At 33.2% G+C, this 27,775-nt stretch overlaps 2 protein-coding genes across 4 annotated transcripts; one reads left to right on the top strand and one right to left on the bottom strand.

Annotated features, from left to right (window-relative positions):
- Window positions 1-702: 702 nt before the first annotated feature.
- On the top strand, window positions 703-17,238 carry rab4a (RAB4a, member RAS oncogene family). 2 transcript variants are annotated; one of them, NM_001126381.1, is given in 8 exon segments: window positions 703-844; window positions 1,531-1,611; window positions 3,552-3,666; window positions 6,831-6,893; window positions 7,032-7,186; window positions 9,236-9,331; window positions 9,421-9,571; window positions 16,359-17,238. In NM_001126381.1, coding segments are annotated over 7 exon segments (642 nt in total). In that variant the 5' UTR covers window positions 703-828; the 3' UTR covers window positions 9,537-9,571; window positions 16,359-17,238.
- Window positions 17,239-19,036: 1,798 nt separating this feature from the next.
- On the bottom strand, window positions 19,037-26,156 carry ccsapb (centriole, cilia and spindle-associated protein b). 2 transcript variants are annotated; one of them, XM_087277251.1, is made up of 5 exons: window positions 26,092-26,142; window positions 25,267-25,458; window positions 25,117-25,179; window positions 22,764-23,053; window positions 19,037-20,812 (listed from the first exon to the last, which is right to left on the bottom strand). In XM_087277251.1, exons 2-5 carry the CDS (start codon window positions 25,439-25,441, stop codon window positions 20,636-20,638), a joined length of 705 nt encoding a protein of 234 aa, XP_087133377.1. In that variant the 5' UTR covers window positions 25,442-25,458; window positions 26,092-26,142; the 3' UTR covers window positions 19,037-20,635.
- Between the last annotated feature and the right edge of the window lie 1,619 nt (window positions 26,157-27,775).

Raw genomic sequence — 27,775 nt, 5'->3', positions numbered from 1 at the left:
GCTATACATTTTGAGAAAGTGACACACTTTTGCAGGTTATCAACTAGGTTTTGCAGTTTGTACTAATTGTTTTGATAAATGTGTTGTGAGAAATGCACTAAAGCAACTGAGAAAAACTGTAACTAGCTTATTCCAACGAGATGCCCCAAGTGCGCGTGGGCCCCTGGGCCTGTGTCCGTAATGCCCATTGGTTAATCCGACCCTGGTTGTACGAAAGCAATTAATGCATGTCCAAAAGCATTTGCAATTTGTTGGAAGGAATGAGAAACTGCTACTGTGATGTGCACAAATGACTAATTGTTTTGGGAACTAACTGTTGAGCAAATGTAAATGTAAAATGTGTTGTGAGAAATGCACCAAGCGACTGAGAAAAACTGTAAAGCATTTGCAACTTGTTCAAAGGAATGAGAAACTGCTTTTTTGATGTGCACAAGTGACACAATGATCTGAAGATTGAACAGGTACGTTTTGAGAATTTCAAGTCGGATATAAGAAATGGACCAAAGGGACTGAGAAAAACTGTAAATAGAAATAGAGGTACTAAATCAAGAACAAGGAGCAATGATAAATACAAAATATACATAAAGACATGAAAGAAAAACAATAAGTAACACTATAGTTATAAAATTGTTAATTTTCAGTCATCATCGGTGTTCAAATAAAACTTGGCTTTTATTTTGAAAGGCTCAACAGGAAGTAGCTGCTCCACAAACTTCCGACAAGGATGCGCGAAACCCTCTGAGGGATTTCCCTTTATTTGATATCCTTGTTTATTAGCCTTGAAAGAGGAAAAACGCAGCATTACAGCCTAGAAACGCAGCGTCAGTCATGTCAGAGACATACGGTAGGGCGACTCATTTTCCTCTTGTCCTGCCACACTTCTTATTGAGAGCATAGCATGATTTTAGCAGGTGTCCCGAGCTCATTCATCACACTATATTTGCTTACAAGCTGTGTTCAGTGCCAGCGAAGCAGCAGCCCTCTGATGCCATATGCTTCATTTGTCGACGAGTGTTGATTCAATTCTGATTAGTAGATAATACAGTGCTGACGGTAATGATATAGAAAGACCGTGGTTTGATAAAACATGGATGTTATTATAAACTTCCTGTGTAGATTCGATTCTGATTGAGTGTTATTAGCCTTTAGTCGTGCTTAAATTTAACCATAACTTTCCAGATGGAGGTAAAGTTGGTTTTATATTCACACATCCATGTTTTCTCCTTAATCTCATTTCAGAAAAGTATTCAATTCCTATTCTAAATAGTTAAATCATATTAGCAGCCAATGACTATCAAAGTACAACAATGTTCACCGTCAATTAAATAATGCTAGTGTTGTTTTGAAGTCATACTTGCATGTAAATTCAATCAGAATATTCAATGTACTGTGGTAAACATTAAAAGGAGCTGTTGCTGAACTAATGTGTCATCAACTTTACCTCAATACGTTCCAGTACTGTCTTGTTAAATATATGTACGAATTTCTATGCCTTTCTGGACAAAACATCTTTGTTTTTCTCCCTTTCAGATTTCTTGTTTAAGTTTCTTGTGATTGGGAATGCTGGAACAGGAAAATCCTGTCTTCTTCATCAGTTCATAGAAAAAAGATGTATGTCTTTTTGTATAATCTTGATTTTAAAGTGATAGTTCAACCAGAAAAGAAACTTATGTCATCATTTACACAACCTAAAAAATCTATTTTTGTCTTGATCACAAAAAAAAGATATTTTGAAGAATGTTTCGTTTTGTTAAAGAGTTTCGCTGAAGAATTTCATTGCAGAACACACACATCCAGGCACTCGCACATTTAACACAGTAAAAGCCTGTCTTTTTTTCTAAGAGAGGGCTAAACATTATAAAAATACTGTATATTTATAAGGACTGAACAATACTCGGAAAATATGCAATATGGGATGTTGTTTGAGAATATTTGTCCATAAAGACATGCAATTTTTATTAACATTAGCTTTGTGAATTCTTTTATATATATATATATATATATATATATATATATATATATATATATATATATATATATATATATATTCATAAATAGGTAATAAATATTTTTCTGATCTATAACCTCTCTGCAATAAGGATATTGTTTATACTATTATCAAGATAACGGGCTTTTTTATGTATTGTGCAACATTATATATTATATATATATGTATATGTATGTATATATATATATATATATATATATATATATATATATATATATATATATATATATATATATATATATATATATATATTTATATTTATATATATATATATATATATATATATATATATATATGTATATGTATGTATGTATATATATATATATATATATATATATGTATATGTATGTATATATATATATATATATATATATATATATATATATATATATATATGTATGTATATGTATGTATATATATGTATATGTATGCATATATATATATATATATATATATATATATATATATATATATATATATGTATATGTATATATGTATATGTATATATATATATATATATATATATATATATATATATATATATATATATATATATATGTATATATATATATATATATATATATGTATATGTATATATATATATATGTATATGTATATATATATATATATATATATATATATGTATATGTATATATATATATATATATATATATATATATATATATATATATATATATATATATATGTATATATATATATATATATATATATATATATATATATGTATATATATATATATATATATATATATATATATATATATATATATATATATATATATACATATATATATATATATGTATAGACGGACTATTTTAATGTGGTGATGTCATTGGCCTATGAACATTTCCTATTTGTTATCAGACTATTTCATAAATATAACATGAGGCAATCATAACTTAAATTTTAAACAGCTAACATAACGTTAGTTATCAATATGGGGCTCTTTTTAGGTTCTCAGAAGCTATTGAAATGAAAACTGTAAAACAGGAAGTCCGTTGGGACCATTGTTTTTGTTTACATCTCTCATAATAGTCTATAAAATGTTGGAAATCAGTGGCCATGGCCTAATGGTAACATTCTTCAAAGTTTCTGTTTTTGTGTATTTAAAATCTGTGTGAACTGGAAGTTGCTGCAGACTTTTATCTCTACATAGCATGTTTTTTTTAAATGAAACTGAAGATTGAATTGTGGTCGGGGGGATATTTTTTATTATCAGAGAAGGACTGCCATTACCAAATAAAACAAATGGGCAGATTTTTGACTAAAGATCACCAAATGAAATGAGTTTTTTTTTCCAGTAGATTAATTTGCACGGATTAAATGTGCATGTTTAAAATAACAAGATGCACTAGCAACAATAAACTTTGTACTTTTTGATTTCATGCAGACTTTAACAGAGCAATTGCAGTAGAGACTAAATAAAAATACTTGGATAAACTATCCCAGTAAACGTAAACAAATTATTTGACTTTACACCAGTCGTTGTTGTGTTTCTAATGTCTTCTCCTTGTTCCTTCAGTCAAAGATGACTCAAATCACACTATTGGGGTTGAATTTGGTTCGAAGATAATCAGCGTGGTCAATAAGTTTGTAAAGCTCCAGATCTGGGACACAGCAGGACAGGAGCGTTTCAGGTGTGTTTACATGACTGGATCATAATATATCATGAGTGTTTCCCTGTTAGACTGTGAGATCTGGCTTATGGTGATCATTTCCAGATTTGTTCTCAGGCAATCAGATGGTGGAGCATTTGGTGAGGGAGTGATTCTACTCCAGATTGCACAGACTGTAGGAGTTTATAGTAGCTTTCACAGATTCGTTTGTCAGCGCTATCAACAAGCACTTAATTTGTGCTGAACATTTGCCAGCAACTTACTCTCGGAGTCAGAATAGCCTCAGGCCTTTAGAATTAAGATATGCTGAGGTCACATAAGTCAATTTAGTTTTATTTTCATAGTGAATTTTATGTAGCTTTGAATGTTTCTGAAATTGAAAAACACTGGATGTTTTTTTGTATCATGTCGTTAACACTTACAATAAGGTTGTTTTTTTTTCATATAATGTTAGTCAATGTATCTGCTTAAATAATTTATAAACAATTCATTGTGTGTTAATTTGTGTTAACGCTAATTAAAATAAAAGTCGTTCATTATTAGTTCTTTTTAATTCATAGTTATTAAATAATGTTAACAAGCACAACTTTGCATTTTAATAATGCATTAGTAAATGTTGACTGCAATTAATAAATGCCATACAAGTTGTTGTTCATATTTTTCTATTTGTTTATCTTGTTTCTTAAAAATAAATGTTTAGATTTGGTTTTCATTTACATGCCATTTAGGTAAATTTAAAGAGCTTATGTTATTTTAGATGCCATTTCTTTCTTATTTATAATAATGTGGGTCTTAATGAAGGGTCAGTAAAAGACAATTATTTGTCATAAGATAAGTTTTAGTTAGTGTTAATTTAATAGCTTAAAATAACTGTAGTTTTTGTTCTTAATATACAGTTGAAGTCAGAATTATTAGCCCCTCTTTGATTTTTCTTTTTTTTTTAAAAAAATTTCCCAAATTATGTTTAACAGAGCAAGGAAATGATCACAGTATGTCTGATAATAATTTCTTCTTCTGGTGAAAGTCTTGTTTGTTTTATTTCGGCTAGAATAAGAGCAGTTTTAAATTTTTTAATTACCATTTTAATGTCAAAATTATTAGCCCTTTTAAGCTATATTTCTTCGATAGTTTAAAGAACAAACCATTGTTATACCATAACATGCATAATTACCCTAACCTGCCTAGTTAACCTAATTAACCTAGTTAAGCCTTTAAAAACTATTATTACATTAGTTATTAAAACTATTATGTTTAGAAATGTGTTGAAACAAATCTTCTCTCTTTTCTAAGCTTTAACATATTTAATAAACATCTGATTATATAAATGTTCAAAAATTGTTATTAAATGCATTTCATTTCAGTCTGAGTAATTTCAGTTCAAAACTTGGATTATTACATTTTCAATTTTCAGTTCAGTAATTTGGTGTCTTATTTTTATAAATTTTTTACATTTCATTTCTTATTCAATTAACTAACATTTCCTAATAGATTTAGTTTGTAAAAATTGTTTAGTTAATTATATTTATGGTTTTAGTCATTAAGTTTGTCATTATTATGTATACTTAATTTTTTTTTTTTTTTACAAATTTTATTTTAGCTTTTTTTTTTTTGTTTATTTTAGCTGAAACTAAATTAATGAAAATTCAATTGTTTTTCTTTACATTTATATTTTTCAGTTAAGTTTTTAGTTCTATTATAACTCTGGTTTTAGTTCAAATCAGTGGAAGCCATTTCCACCATTTTAAAATTGGACACGGTTTGTTGTTTTGGGACAGTTACATAACAATTAACAAACCACAAGACAGCTTGAAGCAAAAGATTAGAGAACAGTATGAAGAACTGCTTTTTGCTGCTGTTTTGTTCTATTTGCAGCTGCAGCTCATTTTTATTATGCCATTTCAAAGTGCCATTTGATTTAAAAAAAAAAAATGTATATCCCTTAAAGCTAGACATTAGTGTACAGGAAAAACATTGTCCTGCATGTTCATTTTAGAATTGGCATGCAGATAATTTCTATGACATTCAGTAAACAAATGCAGTAGGTTGAAAGGCAATATTGCAGCAGATACTAAAGGACGTCTAAGCTATCAGTCCTGCTATTGTGAGCAGATGTGATTTGACTAGTTGGTCAATTGATATTGATTCTCCAGTGTCCGGTGACGTTATAGAGAGAGCAGAGCGGCTGATTGATGATATAATACCAATTTACAGTCCAAAGTCCAGTTCAATGCCAACAACGTCATACGGATGTCAGTGTTTTGAAAACTAGCTTTACTCCTAGTAGATCATGCTCACATTTCACAATCCCACCAATTCTAGATGAAAAAAAGTTTTCACGCAACAATTTGTTTTTCTTTACTACTATTCTCTTTGAACTTGGATATGTTAGCAAATTGCAGCCTTAATGCAAGTATTTATTTTACGAAATATGTTCTTAAAATGATCTTCTATTTACATTACTGTTAGTTTATTTTTATTCCAGTGTGCAACCATTCATTTAGAAATCATTTGAATATGCTGATTTAACTTTTGTAACAGCTAATCTCATTATTATAGCTAAACATTATTTTAAATTAAATTAATTGAAAATATTTTTGTGGAAACACATTGTTTTATGATTCATCTTTATTATTATTATTTTATTATTATTATTATTATTTTGCGACAGCCTATAACAAACCTCAAAGTGCTCTGATAAACAGATTTTTTTTGTAGGTGTCTCACTGTCACTTATAAACAATTCAAGAAATTCTCACATAATAGTTTAAGGAAAAGTCCAGTTTTATCTAACGTTTATCATAACTTTGTTTAAACTAATGGTCAATTCTGTTAAATGACCAAGGTTCTGGTTTACACATTTTGCATAGAAACATTACCTAAAACGTAACATACACCAGAATACATTTGAATTAATTAATTAATTAATTTATTTATAATTATGGCTCATCTGAAAATTTAAAATGGTTCAAGTAAGTCAATATTTAAGGTAAATATGTGTACTTCGAGTTTATGTACAGCTTTATCCGTCAAGTTTGTTTTTTATAGATCAAAACATTGCATGGAAAGTTGCATATACACTTTTTCACCACGTTTATAAATGAGCACACAGATATCAGTCATTGCTTTGAAATTGGTTCGATGTTACCAAGGTTTAATTGTGAATTTTGAATGTTTGTTCTTCTCAGGTCTGTAACAAGGAGTTATTACAGAGGCGCAGCAGGGGCTCTTCTAGTCTATGACATCACTAGGTAAAGTGACTATTATCATATCCAGAGCAGTTTCATTTATATGTGTGTGCGCCTACTTTCTTCATGAGATATTTCTGGATGTTTAGATTCTTAAGTGCAATGATACTGTATGTCCCACTGTCTGTCTCTGGATGTTAGTCGAGAAACATACAACGCTCTGACCAACTGGCTGACAGACGCCCGGATGTTGGCCAGTCAGAACATAGTGATCATACTGTGTGGAAACAAGAAGGATCTGGATGCTGACCGCGAGGTGACCTTTCTGGAGGCTTCACGCTTCGCTCAGGAGAATGGTGTGTATGTCTGACTAGCAGTTACCTGTTGAGCAGCACTAAAGTAAAATTAAAGCATGTTTTCTGCTCAGAATTATGTTTTTGGTGTTTTTACTGTGCCACTAGAGGTCACTACAGGATAGTTGAGTATGCAATACCGAGGTGTAGAGGCCCGCACTAAAACTATTTTAGAAATGTTTACATTTATTGAAATAAAGTGTGTGTGTGTGTGTGTGTGTGTGTGTGTGTGTGTGTGTGTGTGTGTGTGTGTGTGTGTGTGTGTGTGTGTGTGTGTGTGTGTGTGTGTGTGTATATATATATATGTATATATATATATATACACACATACATACATGCATACATACATACATACATATATACTTATATAAAAATTAAAGCAAGGTGGACATGGACAATAAAATCAAAAGAGACATTATAAAATAATTATAAGATAATTATAAAATAAATAATGAAATAAAATAATTTTAAAATTTAACATACAATAGTCTTGTAAAAATCTATTAGATCAGTCTATCTGGAAAACATAATATGAAGGGTTCCCAAATCTTGTTAAAAGTTGACAATTTGTCACATAGTGTGAATCTCTAGCCCACATTTCAAATGAGTTTTTTTTTTTCGCAATATAATTTTTTTTTTTTATTGTACAAATACTTTTAGACGTACAAATACTTGGCGGCGCAGTAGATAGTGCTGTCACCTCACAGCAAGAAGGTCGCTGATTTAAACCTCAGCTCGGTTGGCGTTTCTGTGTGGAGTTTGCATGTTCTCCCTGCGTTCGCGTGGGTTTCCTCCGGGTGCTCCGGTTTCCCCCACAGTCCAAAGACATGCTGTACAGGTGAATTGGGTAGGCTAAATTGTCCATAGTGTATGGGTGTGTGAATAAGTGAGTGTGGATGTTTCCCAGAGATCGGTTGTGGCTGGAAGGGCAGCCGCTGCGTAAAAACGTGCTGGATAAGTTGGCAGTTCATTCCGCTGTGGCGACCCCGGATTAATAAAGGGACCAAGCCGACAAGAAAATGAATGAATGAATGAATTTACAAATACTTCTGCAATACTACTGCAAAATAGTAGTGAATTTTACTTTTAAATGTTTATTGTTTTCATTTATGATTTATATCTTAAATTCATCCATTAGCCAGCCAGAAGTTTTTAAAGACGAAAATCATTTGAAATATAAAAATAATTGTCACAATCTTTTATATATTGTCACAGTCTTTTTAATATAAGGACCTGTCTGAATACGTTATTTTTTTCTCTTAATTTTTACATAAAGAAATTTGATCCATTAGTCAGCAAGAAGCCTATTTAAATATGAAAGTTATTTTAAATGTTATGAAAGATATATATTGTCCACATAGTCTTTTGTATATTGTCACAGTCTTTTAATATAAGAACCTTTGCGAATAATTTCTTTATCCGTTCATTTTACATAAATATATTTGTTACATTAATCAGCAAGAAACTTTTTTTAAAGGTGAAAATCATTTAAAATATAATACAATTGTATTGTCTTCGTTTTCTTAAATATTTGTTTATTTGGGGTAACAATACTGAGTTCTGTATTTAATTTTCTAAAGCCTAACCCATTTAAACCTGATCTAGTCAGTACAATAGGCAAGGTTGCAGGAATGTACATTATTTTTGCTCCATATAAGACTTAATGAAAGTATCTATAAAAATGAGTGTTTGTTTTTTATTTTTACATAAATATATATGTTATTGCTCTATTATTAATTATATAATACATTATTATTTCACTAGAAATAGCCCAAAGTAGTAAATTAACCGAAGCTAAAAATGAAAATTAATATAGAATAAAGCAAACAAAACTGAAAATCCAAAAATATAACTAAAACTATTAATAAATGCTATATTAGTGATATTGACAAACAGTAATTATAAGTTATATTAATAATAAAAATAATCAAATAAACTGAAACTGAATTTATTGCATATACTTTCAAACTATGTCTCCTGAAGAATGCATTCAGTTTTGAATATTTCTAATTTAGCACAACAGATGTAAGTGTTTTTAATCTTTCCTTTCAGAGCTTATGTTTTTGGAGACCAGTGCTCTGACAGGGGAGAATGTGGAGGAAGCTTTCGTCCAGTGTGCTCGAAAAATCCTTAACAAAATTGAATCAGGTGAACTGCTTACGCCCTGACCTATTACCTCTATGTTTGTAAAACCCTTTGAATGGTTCCGCTGATGTGCTTTTGATCTGGCTTTGTAGGAGAGCTGGACCCAGAGCGGATGGGTTCAGGAATCCAGTATGGAGACGCGGCTCTTCGACAGCTGCGTTCACCCAGACGGGCACAAGCCGAGAGCATCCAGGAGTGTGGCTGTTAACACACGTCCCTCTGAACAGACAGCTCAACAACCAGGTGAAGCTCCACACACGTTACTTCCTCTCTTCTGGGAGAAACCAAGCTTTTCAACGCTTAAACAACTGAATCAATTGTTTTGCAAAATGATTTTAAGTTTCAAAGCATTCAAAAACGCATGCAAATGCAAGAAAAAACATGCAGTTGAATTGATCATCATATACAGTTGAAGTCAGAATTATTAGCCCTCCTGAATTATTAGCACTACTGTATATTTTTCCCCGATTTCTGATATTAACATAGAGAAGAATTTTTCAACACATTTCTAAATTTAATAGTTTAATAACTCATCTCTAATAACTGACTTTTTTTCTTTGTCATAATGATAGTACATAATATTTTATATCTAGAAATTTTTCAAGATACTAGTGTTCTGCTTATGTGATATTTAAATGCTCATTTAAATACTCATTGCTTCAGAGGGATAATAATTTTGACCTTAAAAGTGTTTTTAAATAAATTAAAAACTTATTCTAGCTGAAATAAAACAAATAAGACTTTCTCTAGAAAAAAACATTGATAGGAAATGCTGTGAAAATTCCTTTGCTCTAATAAATATAACTTGACAAATATGTGAAAAAGAAAACAAAATTACAGAAGGGCTAATCATTTTGACTTCAACTATATATAGATTTTTTTAAAATATATTTTTCAACAATATTTTTCATCAAAATGTTTTTAACTTATTACAAACTTTAAACTGTAAGTAAAACTTATGAATGCACTTAGCTAGCGTATCATCTCCTTATTATAAAATAACAAAAATCTGCATAATATGTGTTCCTTTATTCATTTTTAGGGCTTATATATTGTTTGTTCCATTACGGGCTCCAAACAGGTCCTGAAGAGACCTTAATATACAACAATGATACCTATGAACAAGCGATATTAATTATTATTACCTATTACTCCTTTTCATTTCACAAATGTTTCATTAAAACGTCTACAAACTAATAAAACTGATCCGAGATTCGGCAAAATCTTTGAAACCTGCTGTTTGAGGGTGCAGCCATTTTTGGTGGTGCCCGAAACCATAGTGTACATTGTGAAGTGCACTCAATCAATCCCACAATGCACAGCAATAACAAGTCTACAACACACTTACACTCAAAAGCTAGAAAAAGCTACATTGGTCACCAACTGAAGATAAGCAGAGCTGCGCCCGGTCAGTACCTGGATGGGAGACCACATGGGAAAGCTAGGTTGCTGCCAGAAGTGGTGTTAGTAAGGTCAGCAGGGGGTGCTCAACATGCAGTCTGTGTGGGTCCTAATGCCCCATTATATTGAAGGGGACTCTATACTGATAAGTGAGCGCCGTCCTTCTGATGAGACATTAAACCGAGCTATCGAGACTCTGATCGTGAAAAATCTCAGGATGTTCTTTAAAAAAAAGAGTAGGGGTTTAACCCCGGCATCCTGGCCAATTTGCCCTCTGGCCTCTGTCCATCATGGTCTTCTAACATCCCCATATCATAATTGGCTTCATCACTTCATCACCAATCAGCTGGTGTGTGGTGTGCGGTCTGACGCAATATGGCTGTCGTTAATGGAAGTAGTAAGTCATGCAGGTACTTCTCACATACTGTTTTTTAAATTCTATGAATTCAGACATATTACTCATCTCGCATACTGATTTTAGCATACTATACAGTATAGAAGTATGCAATTTTGGACACAGCCTTTGTTTGATTACTAATAGACAGCTCACTAAATGTTAAATAACTATTGCAGGGTCTGACCAGGAAGTTGAAAATCTAATCTAGGGATTTATCTTCAAGCATAACTTGATATCAGTCACACGTTTCATTCACTCCTTCTGTAAGTAGACTACTGTATATTGGTGGACTAATCTTGTAAATTGTGAATGTTTTGGTTTTACACAGATCACTCTCAAGTGGAGAACTATTACATTTTCTAGACGATTTGATACAGTAATGATGTTTTTTATTGAAATCGCATGAGCTTGCCGAATTAATATGAGCTCCAAAATCACTGATTCAAAACAAAAGATTTGTAAAGGTTTCGAAGCTTCATAAAGCAGTAATTTGATAGCAGCCATCACTACTCTGTTTTTCAGATGTGAGGTTTTAATATTAGAAGGTTTTGTTTCAGGTGTTGAGGGTTTTAAATAATACTTAATTTATTTTAGTTTTTATGCAGTTTCTCTATGCAGTATCACAACCTTGGTCTCTTAAAGAAAGATGTGTCATTTGAATGTGACCGTGTAAATGCCTGATGGTGGAACGGTGTTGTTCTTGCCGCTCACAACAGCAACATCCACTAAAAATAGCAGCACTGCATTCAGATTTAATCAGACACAGTTGTTCACTGTGCTCAGAACATCATTCTCTGCATATTAGATTAAAATGTCTTGTTAGGTTGGGTAATGGTTATTTTCTGTTCAGTGTCTGTCCTTCCTTCAATAATTGAATCACGTCAGTAACCTTGTCTTTAAATAGGATTTCAGCTTTTCTTATTTGGTCCTAACTTCTTGATATAAGATTTTTCACATCTTTAACTAAGGTGATGGAATAAATAAACAACAATAAATCTAAAAAATATAATACTAATACAACAAATATAATTTATTAAATAGATTGTTGCACTGGATTATATTAGACTTTACACATTATCCCAATTGAATTCTCAGAGAAAAAGATTGTGCGTCTTAAATAAGGCAGAATTTGTTAATTTTGCATTAATTTTACTCATTAATAGTGTAAGGGGGAGTTCTAGGAGTTAGCTTTTAGAGTTTCTGACAAAATAAACAAACATGTATAAATATTTAATATATATAATTTCAATTCATATTGTTTTTTTTTTATCTATTTTCAGCTAATGATTCGATAACTTGTCTTGTTTTATTATTAGATCATTTTTGAAGAATTATTCAATGACACACATTTAGATGGTTGTTTGTCACCACCAATTGTCATAAACAGTATAATTCATGCAACCTTTATTTATATCATGAAGTTGCTTTTGAACTGTGATATTAATTTTTACCATAAACATTAATGTTCATTTAAACTATAAACTGTTTTCCCTGTACTTTTATTAGATTTTGACTATGTGAATGATGTTTAAAATTATTAACTTAAAAATATAATTTTAAATAAATGGATGTTTTTACAGGGCTGAAATGAAAGATAGATTGCTAAAAGGGCCTACAACCGCCGCTGACTTGTGCGCACCATTTGTGCTTCAAAACAAAAAAAAACATGTATACAGCTTTTATTTTGTACATTAAAACACCCAGTTTAATTGTTTTCCTGTGCTAAAAATGATAATTTTTATTCATTTTTACCATGATTTACCAACTAAAATGTCATTCAATATATTGTATAGCAAAACACAAAGACCCATTAAATCACTCATCAAAAGAATCTATTTAATATCCACACGGCAGTTTTGCCCATTGTTGGTTAGTTCAAATATAAAAGTGTGTAGTGACACCAGAATCTATAGACAAACATAAACAGTACTAAACTGTGCGTGAAAAACAGCATCTTTCGTGTCCCTGTAAAAGGATGTTGACGTGTCTTTGGCTTGCACAGCTGAGAGGAACACTCTTTAGGAAGAACTTCTATTTCTGTCTCAGAAACACACACCAAACGCCACTCATGTACAAGTGATGATGACACAGCACACGCACCCACACAAAAGGTCGAATGGTGAACCCCCTCCTGAAGACAAACAAATCCTCCAAAACTCCTTCACTCTTTTATCAGTCAAATGCCACAGGACAAACAGCTTGAGGGAACGGCTATATTTAACTCCAGATTCTCCACCTGCACTTGTCCAGGTTTCTGAAGTGCCTTATTTGGAAAGCAAGCTAGAAATAGAGATTCAAGGTGTTCAAGAAAGATCCAGGCTGATTAGGAAGCAGTTCCTTCTGTTTCGTATTGGGTTTCAATATAGTAGGTATACTTAATTTAGATATGGAAAACAATTACCTTTTTTTAAACTGCCCTGCTCAGAGACATTTTTAAAGAGATAGTTTGCAAAAAAAAAAGTAAATTCTGTTATCGTTTACTTATCCTCCACTTTCTTTTTCAGTTTTTTTCTTCTGTTGAACACAAAGGAAGATACACTGAAGAATTTTGGGGAAAAAATTGCAGGGCTGCCAGGGCCAGCGTGTGAGAAACTTGGGACAGTATACAGAATCGTTACTGGCCTGATCAGGCCAGTGCTGCCTTGTCACTAAAGTTTAATTTGGCTGCGACTGTTTGTCAATTGCGTACAAATAGGGTGCTTTCACACCTAGACGTTTATTTCAGAACCTGTCTCGTTTGCCCAGTTAGTGCGGTTCGTTTGGCATATGTCAATCCTACAATTGCGATCCGATCCACAGCGATACAATCGGTCCAAGATTGCCTGAATGAGGGGGTCTTGGCTCGATTGAAACAAACTCTGGAGCGAATCAATTGTAGTGAGAAAGCAAAATGATCCAACAAACTAACAATCCAGGCTATATCACAGTGTATTATGGTATATATCTGCTTCATTATCTGACTGCAGTTTTACTTCATCTGTCATTTCTCTCTACCATTTAAGCCCATCATGTATAATTCTAGCTAGTTTTGTTTAATAGATTGATTAATTCAATAGATAGATTTTTACAAAACTTGACAACTGAAAGGAGGCCTTGAAAAAGTCTTACCTCTCTGATTTGTGTTTGGTGACAAAGTCTGTGGGTGTTCACAGTGCACATTTCGCTTATATATATATATAAAATTCAAATTTAGTTGCATCACAGTCATATGTTTTAAAAATGTCAGTTGTATTTAAATAAAAGTTATGCTGAAGTTATGTTTGGCTTTTGACACATTATTTAAAATATGTGAAATATACAGTTGAAAACAGAAGTTTACATACACTCTAAAAAAGGAACATAACCACTTTTTTATGTCTGGTGGTAAATCCTACTAAACATTTACTATTTTAGGTCCATTAGGATTACCGAAATTATTTACATTTGCTAAATGCCAGAATAAAGAGAGAATATTTTTAAAAAAAATTATTAATTTCCTGACTGTAAAGTTTACATACATTTCCTTGGTGTTTTTTATTTTATTTATTTATTTATTTTTTAGCTTTTTTTAAACTGTATAACTTTGATCAAATGTTTTTGGTATCCTTCCACAAGCTTCTCACAATAGTTTGAAGGAATTTTGCCCCATTCCTCCTGACAGAATTGGTGTAACTGAGTCAGATTTGTAGGTCTTTTTGTAGGTCTTAGGATTTGTCTGTCTTGCTCGCATAAGCTTTTTCAACTCTCAGATTTTCTATAGGGTTGAGATCAGGGCTTTGTGATGGCCTCTCCAAAACATTCACTCTGTTCTCCTTAAAGCACATTTGAGTTAATTTGGCAGTATGCTTAGGGTCATGGTATGTTTGGAAGACTCATTTGTGGCCCAGTTTTAATTTCCTGGCTGATGTCTTGAGATGTTGCTTCAGTATTTCTACATAATGTTCTTTCTTCATGATGCCATTTATGCTGTGAAGTGGACCAGTCCCTCCTGCTGCAAAACAGCACCACAACATGATGCTGCCGCCCGCATACTTCACAGTAGGGATGGTGTTCCTAGGCTTGTAAGCTTTCCCCTTTGTCCTCCAAATGTAACACTCGTCATTATGGCCAAACATTTCAATCTTCTTTCCATCAGACCACAGGATATGTCTCCAAACATTATTCTTTTCCCAGTGTAATTTAGCCAATTATAATCTGGCTTTTTTGTTGATTCTGGCTTGTTGATTTTCCCATGTTGTCACACAAGGAAGCAGTGTGTTTGGAGTTTTCCTTAAATACTATTCTACAGTTGTGCCTCCAACTAACTCAAATGTTGTCAATTAGCCAATCAGAAACTTTCAAAACCTTGACACCGTCATCTGAGCTTTTTCAGAGGCATAATAATCTTATTGTATGTAAACTTGACTTTCAAAAAAAGTTATAAGAATTTCTCAAAAAAATATATCTTAATATTCTGCAATTAAGCATAATAGAAGCAAATGTCATAATCCTAACTTAACTAAAAGAGAAAAAGTTTAGTCACATTAACATATGACTTTTTTTTTATTAATGGTTATGTGCCTTTTTATACAGTGTATGTAAACTTCTGGTTTCAACTGTATATAAATATAATATATGTGTAATATGGAAATAGCTATTCTTTTTTTTTGTTGTTGAAAATTTTGGCTGGGCAGGTAAAAAATCTGAACCACTAGCCCGGTCAGGTTAGTAGAAAAAATCATTAGCGTAAAAATTCTGAAATGTTTTCCACAGCATTTGTTTTGTTTTTTGTTCCTGTTGAGGATTTTTCAAATGACTGCTTTTTCCCAACATTCTTTAGATTATCTTGTTTTGTAGTCCGGTGAAGAAAGAAATAATAATAGTAATTCTGATATAATTTAATAAAAAAAACTATGATAAAGAAATTTAATAAAAATATTCATAATTTAAAAAATGGCATTCAGTCCAAAAATGAGAATTCTGTTTATACTTCCAGTATTATATTTCCCAGAATAATGTGGAAGAAGAAGCTTCCTGTTTGTTAGATTCAAATATTTCAATCTGAAGATACTTTTTGTGAATGTTTACTTGATACTTTTTGCATGTCGTGTCATTTTCTTCCACTTATCCAGGCTGGTAAAATTAATTTTATTTAATTTCCAGAAATGTATTTATTCACAACAGTAATCAAAACAATGTAAAATTAAAAGTGCTCTAGTTTTGTAAACATGAAGAAAGCTGATCACCTGCACTTTTCTGTGTCGTTTGACCAAGGTTTTGCGAACACAAGGATGAGGAGAACATTAGTGGGGCGTTTGACGGCTCATCGTGGTGGAACGACGTTTCCCTCACCTTACTTTTACTTCTGTTCTGACATGCCGGGGGTCTCCCTGCGCTCCAGAAAGCCTCCGGAAATGTTTACTGTCCCCCTCGGGCTCCAGACCAAGACATCCGTGGTACCCAAAACTCCTGAGGGTAGATAAAAGATACTGCACTGAGCCCCTGCCCCATCTTTTCCCTTTTCCAAATGTAGATGTTGTGTAGAGAAGAGTTTATATTATCACCGTGGAGCATGTTTCATGGTTGCAGTACTACAACATATTCATAAATGACTATATACATCAAATATATATATATACATATATAGCTTAGGCATACTGCATCACTGCTCTTTGGCGCGCAGCTGTAAATCTTATCAAAGTTTATCATGTGGATTATATCGGTAGTTCATTGCTTTTATTTGTTGTTTTTTTTCTTATTGTCTGTTAAGAAAAGGCTACTGTAGTGTTTGATTAGTGTTTTTTACAATCAGAGGCAACATTTAAAGGGTCAACACACTTACTTGCATATCATACTGTAATACATTGTATTAACAGCTTCAGTGTTACTGAATATTTATTGTTAACCATTTTTAACCGTTTCTTTTTTTCATGTTGCCGTCCCCTTTGTAGGTTTTTGTTGGAATGACACTATTGTTTCTAAAGCCATTCCTTGTTTTCAACAGTAAATTGCGTTGTTTTGGGTTTTTGGGGGCGAATTGTGGAGAAAATGTTTTCTAACCTTTGCAGTCTTCTTAACATTTAAAACATTTAAAATGGACATTTATCAAAAAAGCTTGCATTAAAAATGTATGATTAATCAATGTGGACCCCAATTCACAATGCTGGCCATTATGTCTTTATATCATTCATTTATGTCATGTTTAATTGTGCGTTGAATCATAGGTGGTTCCTTGTTTTTCATTAAATATACCTATACAGTGCTCAGCAATATTGAGTACACCCCATTTTGAAAAAAAAAATGACTGTGAATATAGGCAATGTATTTTGGTGCATTTATTAAATGGATATATTAATTATATTTTAGTTAGGGCTGGGTGATTAATCAAAAAGTAATTAAAATCGACATTCGGAACCAAAAATCGATCTAATTTATTACTTTCCCTATATGTCACATGACCGTGCTCTGTCAAAGGCTGTGGCTGATAGTTTTGTGTTCTATCAGTTTTCTAGTTTTGTGGCCATTTTGCAGCCACATTTGATCTCTGGTCATGTAGGATGATGCGCCAGAGATGCCTTGAGACAGCATATAAAACTTGTCAGTAAACTATAAGGGGAAAAAATTAAATTAATTAATTAAATAATCGTATATTAATCGTAATTGAGTTAAATTGTTCAATTATTCGAGATTATGATTTTAGGCCAAATTACCCACCCGTAATTTTAATCACCAAACATATTAAAAAATTGAAAGATAATACAATTTAATTCAACCTAATTATTGCAAACCTAAAAAAATTACAACCTACAAAATTTTTACTAAATTTTTCTGAATTTTTTATTTATTTATTTTTTGCTTCTCTTGATTTTTCCTCTTTTTAAATTTGGATTTAATATTTTTCTATAACATAAATTTCGGTGTACTAGTTTTTGGACCATTATAATTAGTTATTTTCTCCAGATTTGTCTTCAGTACTGACTTTTCTATTGTATATGCACAAATATAATATTATATAGCTTCCTATTAAATATATGAATTTAAAAGAGAGGTTTGTGAGGTGTGTACTTACATATGCTGAGCACTGTACATCTAAAATTGCATTTATTTACTTTCTCTGAGCTCATCTTAAATTAAGTTGAATTTTTTTCTTCTGTCAAACATGAGAGATTTTTTTTAAAATCTGAATCTGAGGTGATTCATTCTTGATGATTCATAAAATACAAAAAATTAAAAATAAAGTCAACAATTAAAATATACATCGACAGTCGAAAAACCCTATTCAAGCTAAACCAACAATACACTTGATGATACATTCAGATCTTATGAAATGAAAAGTCTGTAAGAAACTGAACAATAATCATTGTAGCACAGACTGATTGTCTCTTTTTATAAATCATCAATGTATCATCACAGTACCACATGTACTCATTTTGTCATTTTTTGACTCTAAAAAGATTGCCAGTAGATGTTGATGATGTTTCAGAGAACCACAGTTTCAGCATAGTCTTCTTTAAAGTTTTACTCAAGAAAAAAATGGACAATAACTGAAAACAGTGGCGTAAAGTAACTAATTACAAAGACTCAAATACTGTAATTGAGGAATTTTTCATCACCCACATCTTGGATTGCTTGCAGTAGTGTGAATCAATAGCTAACTCATTTTTAGGTGAACTACATGCTTATATTGATGTATCTTTTGTTTTGCATAAGCTTTAAAAAGTAAAAAAAGAAAGAAGGCAAACTGGCCTACTGTGTAGTATTGCTCTGAACAATTAAGATCTGATTACAAATTTTACCTGATCAAAAGTACAATTTAGAGTCTGAATGTAAAATCTGTGTTTGCAAAATAAATGTAATTTGTGTCAAACGTACAATCTTACTTTGCTGGACAGTCAAGTTTACCTCAAAAAAAAAAAAAAAATCAGTTTAAGTGAACAAAGAAGATATCTGCATACATTTAAACAGTTTTTTATTTTTGGCAGGTAGGCAGTATCCAAAACAGCATGTTATAATGAATTTGTGATGTATAAATCTGACGTTTAGTGCATTAGGCAGAAAAGAGTGTCTTTTTTAAATGGGTGGTCTGTATACAAGCTGTCCTTAACTACAAAAGAACATGAAAACTACTTTTACATCAATAATACGCATTATAAACAAACACATTTGTCATTTTTTTTAACATATCAGTAACTTCTTCGGAACAGCATTGTGTTAAAACTAAACATAATGGCACATTTACTACCATTATCTTGATCCTCATAATATAAGCGCTTCAAAACTTATTCCATCTCATGTAAACAAATATCAGTTTTAGTAACTTTAATACCCTCAAATTCAAATCACATATCAGAATATATGTTCATCTTCTTAATGAAGCATTATGGCTTAAATAGTACACCAAAGTCAATACTATATGTCAGTGTTTCTCAACCGCATTCCTCGACCACCACCTCAGCACATTTTCTAATTCTCCTAAACCAAACACACCTGATTCAGATCATCAGCTCATTAGTAAATACTGAAAGACCTGTATTGTGATGGACATAGGAGACATACAAAACATGCAGTGTTGGCGGCCCTCCAGGAAACGTGGTTGGGAAACACTGCAGTACGTAACACAAGCCAAAACTGACTTTAAAGATATCATGTGAGTGGAAATAAGTCCAAATTTGTTCAATAACCCTACATAAATAGTGTACAAATATCCCAGTCTCATCATTCCTATTATTAAACTACACAAAATACATCAAGAAATACCTGAGTGCTACTAAAAAACCTAAATAACATCAATAAATGGAAACAAATATGCTTAATAAACAGCTGGAATTGCTTTTGCTGTGTATGTTCTCATTCAAACATGATTTGTCATTTTGCTGCGTGTTTCATGCTTCAGATACCGGTGACTTTTTACATTACATAATGATACTGAACATTACATAATATTCTGATATAATACAAGGTGGAACGCACCATTGGTGTAAATGTACAAGGAAAAGCTCATATCAAAAAAAGCAGATATTAATATAATGGATGAAGCAAAGTGTTGCTTATTTAACAACACAAATGTTGGCTCAATTGATTTCAGTGAAGTGCAAAACAGATTTCTTTACATTAATCCTAAATACGAATTGATATAAACACAAAGTATCAATAATATACAACATTACAATACACCATCATCGAGTTTCTATAATCGTCTGACAATTATTGAACACTTTTTAATTTGCTGTTTGGCTCAGAGTGTAAAGAGACACTGGTAAACCTCGTGGCCTGTAAATCTACGCAACTTTCACGCATCAGGGCATGTGATTGTTTGTCCTGCAGCATCAATGGACTGTGTTTTCATGTTTGATATGTACCAGTAAATGCATCATATCCATTGATGTAAATAAACGCCTGAAAACCTTGACTTATAATCTGAGTTTAAATCATTGCGAGTTCCATCGTGGAAGACGGCGAGTGAACTGGACCAATGTGCCAGTCGTCATGTGGAGCCTGAGAAGTTTAGATGGGCTCGGATGTTTGGAAAAAAATCGATATCTGAATTGGTACTACCGAGAGCGAGCAGAAAAGCAGCGCATGTACTCTGTCATCCAGGGATTGAAATCGGGGATGATTTTATTTCTGCTCTTTTCCAAGTCAGCAGATCTGGCTCTTTGCTTGTCAAATCTCTTTATCTGTTTTTCCACCTCCCGTCTGGTTTTTGCTCGCAGCGCTGACTCATGGATCTAGACAGAAAGATGAAAATGATTAAAAAAAGGAACACTTAAAGTCTGTTAGACTTATAAGTTGCAGGCTTTCATTTCTGTATAATGACGCATTACAAACTGAAAGAGAATATTGAGTAGGGAACGGGGTTTTTATTTTTGAGCTCCTCTCATCTTTCACTAACTGCAAAATGGTTGGATGTTAAGCATATAAGCCATCAAAATCCTTTCCTTTTCTAAGTAAATATTAATCAGCTCAATTTAGCTTGCAAAATTACACCAAGTAATGTTTCAATGATCAGAACAATACGATTCATTGATCTAAATTAAAAAAAAAAAACAGCATTTCTCAATCCTGGTCCTCGCATCCCACCGATCTGCATATTATGCATGTAACCCAGGTGATTTGAATAACAGGCTTAATATAAGAGGTCTGAGTGTGAACTGTGCTCTGACTGACATGTTCCCTACACCGGGTGCATTCTTTCTCAAGTCCCTTCTCCTTCATTGTGCTTTACTAAAGCATGAGAAATCTTTATGTCTCTTTGAAACATTCGTTCAAGGATTTACACAACAGTATTGCCTGCAGTGTCTTACTAGAGAAGTGTGAAATAATACACCTCTGTAAATAAATCCATTGAGTGTCAAGCTCAGTTCTGCATAGTTTAGCTTTAACCCTTATGAAGCACACCTGATCAAAATAACGGAGTGCTTCAGGGTTGTTTGAAACCTACAGGTAAATATGTTGAAGCAGGATTGTAACTAAAACCCTGAGAGTTTGGCACCACTGCATATTAAACTTGCATATAACCCACTAAAATGTCATTTGAATGAACCATAAGTGTTTCCTTCACACGCTCAAAACAGTGGAGATGATAGTGGACTTCAGGAGAAACCCCCCTGCTCTCCCCTCACTGAGCATCATGGACAGCATTGTGACAGTAGTGGACTCATTCAGGTTCCTGGGTACCACCATCTCTCAGGACCTGAAGTGGAACTGTCACATTGACTCCATTGCCAAAAAAGCTCAACAGAGGCTCTAATTCTTTGTCAGCTGAGGAAGTTCAACCTTCCAAAGGAGCTGCTGAACCAGTTCTAGACTAATATCATTGAATCAGTCCTCTGCACGTCAATAACTGTTTGGTTTAGGTTTAGCTCAGCTACCAAATCCAACCTCCGAAGACTTCATTGAATAGTTCGGACTGCTGAGAGAATCATTGGTGCAACCCTCCTTACTCTCCAAGAACTGTACTTATCCAGAGCAAGCAGAAGGGCTGCCAAAATCACTCTGGACCCCTCACACCCAGCACACTGCCTCTGAACTTTTACCTTCTGGTCGACGCTACAGAGCACTGCGCACCAGAACAGCCCGACACAGAAACAGTTTCTTCCCTCAGGCAATCCATCTCATGAACACTTGATGATAATAATTGTGGAACAAACATCACTACTTGCTAAACACTTTTATACACATATACTGTACACTTATGAAACAACATACTTTACATGCCAATTTGCACATAACAGCTGTACATACAACGCTGTGTATAGTAATATACCTGTACATACACTTGTCAATTTGTATATTTGCATTCACTACTAAATTCTGTTTTTAAAATATATTTATTATGTTTTTTTTTGTCCTGTCTCTGTAATTCTGTTGCACTGAAGCTCTGTCATGAAAACAAATTTCTCGTATGTGTGAATATACCTGGCAATAAAGCTCTTTCCAATTCTGATTCAAACTGAAATCACTTCAGCCTATCCTGAGGACTTTGCACTTGAATTATAACAAATGTCTGACAGGAAAAGATAAACATACGAAATGTGTAGTGTAGTTGACCGCAAGGACTGGGATTGAGAAACACTGATCTAAAAGAACTATTTATTTTCTTTATTCTAGTAGTCATTTTCCAGACAGTTCAAGAAACTCTCATTATACACTATGCCTTTTGAAATCACCCCGACTCACCTCTGCGGTTGAAGCTGCAGGACCCACATTATGTGTTTTCTTTGAAGCCATGTCAGTCTGCTTCTCTCCTGCTCCATACAGGGCAAACGGGTGACGGTTCTCTTTGTCGGGGTCTTTGGGGGCCTGAGGTTTGACCTTTGATCTTGTGTACTTGTGTGAAGAGCGGCGTTTGCTCTTTGGCATGTTATGGATCTGTGTGTCAGAGTCTGGGTTGACAGCAGGAGAGCGTTCTTTGCCTCTTACTTCCTCTCCTTCTGGATGAGCCACCTCAGCATCACAGGGAACTAAATCTGTTGATGGAAGACAGAGATCGGAGTGGAATTACTCTGGTTTAAAAGGATTTTGAGTCATTTTAGTTAAGTTGCGCAGACTTTAGTGCCTTTATGTCTTGCTATAATATTTTGAGAATGACTTTTCAAATTATGATCAATTGTCCAGATGTAATTAGTTTATTACGAAAAAGGCACTCTGTTATACATTTTAACATCAGTGGGTTGAATATAAACTAAATATTTGTCCCTGTATTTCATACATTTCCCAAGTACCTATTGCATAATAGCTGTAAAATATTAATAATAAAAATATTTTTTTATTACAACCGCAAATACACAAGTATTATATACAAAATACAATAAAACAGTTTTAGAAATCTCTTATTAATCTCATTATTATTAATTAAAGTATTTCAGTGTAATACATATTAGAAATATTAGAATATTCAGAAAAAAATACTTACATTATACTTGAATAATGTTACAACGGCACCATACTGTGTGTATATATATATATATATATATATATATATATATATATATATATATAACATAATATTCACTATATTGTTTCTTATTACATTGCAAACCCCGCTGTTGTCATTACTAAATATATTAAATTAATATAACCTGACATCACTTAAAATACCATGTTTTGGCGTGAAAACTTAAACAGATGCGTTAGTCATTAGGCAGCAAAAAACTTTTAATTAATATTTTAAATTCTCTAAACTTAACATTTTAATTTCTTTAAACAATTCTCCATGTCTCTGTTTAAAATGATTGATTCTGCCTTGACAACTACACTGATTGGTCGATATATGTTATATGACACAAGGTGGTCATTTTGCTTGTGATGCTGAATTTTGCTGAAGCGCAGCAGGACAGAGGCACTACCTGAACCCATCTGACAAAAGAGTAAAGTAAAATTAATATGTAGATATTTAAATGCTTATATACATGCGACACGGTGGCGCAGTGGGTAGTAGCGCTGTTGCCTCACAGCAAGAAAGTCACTGGGTCAGTTGGCATTTCTGTGTGGAGTTTGCATGGTCGCCTCCTGGTTCACGAGGGTTTTCTTCAAGGTGCTCCGGTTTCCCCCACAAGTCTAAAGACATGCGCTATAGGTAAATTGGGTAAGCTAAATTGTCTGTAGTTTATATGTGTATGTTCTGGTCCTCCAGGTTGAGCATTGGGCTAACATCCCAAAATTAGATGTTACAAAACACCAACATGGTGCAGCTAGATATCACCTTCGATATAAATGACCTTGGGAGTAAGTAAAGAATATAAAAGCTGAAAATGTGGAAGTTTGGTCTATTAGCCATTTTAAGTTATCTGTACTTAACATTTAGGCTAATTCAATGAAGAGACCACATTTGGTCAACTCAATTACTTGAGTTGTGGATTTCCCATTACTCAAACAAACTTCCCCAAATCATTTGAGTAGTCTCAACTTATTAGAGTTTACATTGTACACGTTTTACTTTTTGTATTTTATTTCACTTATCTATAATAGCAAGTTTTCCATATTTATACACTTTACAGCTTTATTTCAATTTAGCAATAAAATCAATGCAAATATTTAATGGCATTGTAGCTGTAACTTCCTATTATTATAATTAATGTTTAATAAATCCATTTAAATCTAGTTTTCCTAACACAAAATTTTGTGTTATAACAAAATATAAATATTTGTTTGTATATAACATAAAAATAAAATTAATTATTAAGAGGTACCTACAGATAAATATGAACAGACCCTTATGCATACACAATATACTTTATTTTAGAACTATAAAACAAACTACATATAAGATATCAATAACAACACTGTAATAGTCAGTGTATAACACAAAATATAAGCTGACAGAGAGAGTGAGTGAGTGAGTGAGTGAGTGAGTGAGTGAGTGAGTGAGTGAGTGAGTGAGTGAGTGAGTGAGTGAGTGAGTGAGTGAGTGAGTGAGTGAGTGAGTGAGTGAGTGAGTGAGTGAGTGAGTGAGTGTGTGTGTGTGTGTGTGTGTGTGTGTGTGTGTGTGTGTGTGTGTGTGTGTGTGTGTGCGCGTGTCAGCAGCACTCACTGTTGTCTGCATGCTCTCTGTCCTGCACTTCTGCGGCCTGTGTTTCTGCTTCAGCTGCTGGTTCTGGAGTCACACAAGCAGATCGCTCAGGTTTCTCATCAAGAGTCTTCAAAGGTTCAACTTTATTCCGACTCAGAGGAGTAGATTTACCACTTGAAGCAGTCTCGCTCCCCCATTCACCCCAAAACCACGGCTTGTGCGCCTGCTCCAGCAGCCGCCTTGACAGTCTGTACTTCAGCAAATCCTCATAACACTTTGCGTAAGTATCCCATTTCGGGTCTTTAAATTTCTTCATGTATTCCGACCTAATTCGCTTGGTCACCATATTGACTTGTCGTCCGACTGCAAAGAAAAAAACAGACTTGTTACATTGTAGAGAAGTAACAAGCTAATTATGCAAGTCTATTCCGGATCCGCCCCATCTCTCGCGCCAGACATTTAAACCAAATTGCTATGGCAACAGAATTGTAATATGCAAACGAAAGCCAATCGCTGGCCAGCTGTGAGTCTGCACGCCTCCTTCTCGGATACGCCTACTTAAACCATGGCGTCACCTCAGGGGTCTCTGAACCGCTTAACGCATTTGCATATTAGGGTTTAGAAGGTGAGGAAAAACATGACCGCACTTATAAATTTCACTAAAAACAAAACGCACGAATTTAGAGAGATTGATATAGATGTCATAATAATGCATTGCCATCAACAGAACGACTGTACAGATAAACCGAAAGAGCTTTTCTGTGCACACTGCAAGAAGCGAATGTTAAACATCAGCGTTTTGACACAAAGTACTCGTTATCTAAATGCAAACAAAAGTCGTGCGGTCTTGTGGTTACATTGATATCGCTGCTGCTACGTCGTCGAGTAGTGTTTAAAGCGAATGTTCACGTGACAGCAGTCGGCAGAGGCAAAGTGAATGAAGATGGGCGTCATAAACATCTGTCAACACGTATTTTCGATCATAAATGGACTTACCGTTTTGATTAAGGCAAGGACGAGAAGGTAAACAGATGGCGCTTGGTGTCTGCAGACGTCAGGCTTGCGTTGTAAAAACACGGTTGTAGCTCCGCCCTGTGGTGAAGACGTTGGAAATCACTCGAAGGCATCAACAGGTGTTGTTTTACAGGGTGAAAACTCACTTGGGGGTCAAAGAAAAAGGTTGGACTAAAAAAAGTAATGTTTTTGTGTGCTTATAAATGTGAAATACATTTGATATTTTTTCAACAGATATGGGAAAGTAACCATAGCGACATTTTTTTTACAAAAGGTACACACACACTCACATCTCACAGATGAAAAGGGACATAAGGATAAAATTAGCATAGCTTGTTTACATTTTAGATATATTTGCTTATAATTTTTGCTGAGCATAAACATTCATTTTTACTATAATTTACAGAGGGCATTTCATTTATTTATTTTCCTTTGGCTTAGTCCCTTTATTCATCAGTGGTCGCCACAGCTGAATGAACCGCCGACTTATCCAGCATACGTTTTACACAGCCAATGCTTTTTCAGCCTTAATCCAGTACTGGAAAACATCCATACACACTCATTCACACACATACACTACAGCCAAGTTAGTTTTATTCCATTCACACACACACACACACACACACACACACACACACACACATATATATATATATATATATATATATATATATATATATATATGTGTATGTATTGCATGTCTTTGAAATGTGGTGGAAACCGAAGCACCCAAAGGATACCTATGAGAACACGGGGAGAACATTCAAACCAGCTACCACTGAGTGCTAACCACTGAGCCACCGTGTCGCCCCAGAAGGTACTTATTAAAATGGAATTTACTGAAACTATTGTTTATATACATCAAATATTTTTTTCAGGCATATTTAGAAGAGGAATTTGATGGCATATTAAAATATTCTATTTAAGGATCACAGTTCAGCCCCGATATAATATTGAATTCAATCTTTTTACTTTGCCACTATCCTTCAAACCACTAGGACACACACATCCATATATTTGCATGGGTTACACTGATATTTCTGTACCCATATTTTGATATTTTATGTACACAAAGTTATTTAAAAACATTAGACTTTTAATTATAATTATATGTTAATTTTACTATGATTGTATAATAATATTATTTACTATATAATTATAAAAATGAAACATGCTTTGTTAAAAATGTCAACCTAAAATGGTGTTTCTGCAGTGTTGCAACATGTTAACAGCAACATTAACTCTCTTGACAAAACCAGACCAAAACCTGTTTGCTCAAAACTGGAACAAAGAATTGCTTTAAAGCCACTTCAAAGAATCACATTTGAGTCTGACCTCAAAGAATTTGAACCATGCATGATTAGATTAATGATTTGTGGGCTTTAAATTCAAAATAAATATCTGAAAGAAATAGTGTGCCTTTATTAGAAAAAACAAATTATAATAATTATTTGAAAGAAATTAATTTAGAATTGTTTGATTATTCACTCTGGCTAGGTTATGACTTAACCAGGAGGCAAATGCAGCACATTGCAGTGAGGTCAGATGGAGGTCAACTTTCAGTATTTTTAGAATTACTTGAAAGCTATTTTAGAAACTCGAGTTAAATGATCATGGATCAAAGAAAAGAAGTCAGAATTTTATGTCTGCATCAAATAAAACAAAA

Source organism: Danio rerio, chromosome 13, assembly GCF_052040795.2.
Source record: "Danio rerio strain M-AB ecotype USA chromosome 13, GRCz13ab, whole genome shotgun sequence".
Classification (NCBI taxonomy): domain Eukaryota; kingdom Metazoa; phylum Chordata; class Actinopteri; order Cypriniformes; family Danionidae; genus Danio; species Danio rerio.
This window is presented reverse-complemented; position numbering and strand designations above follow the sequence as displayed.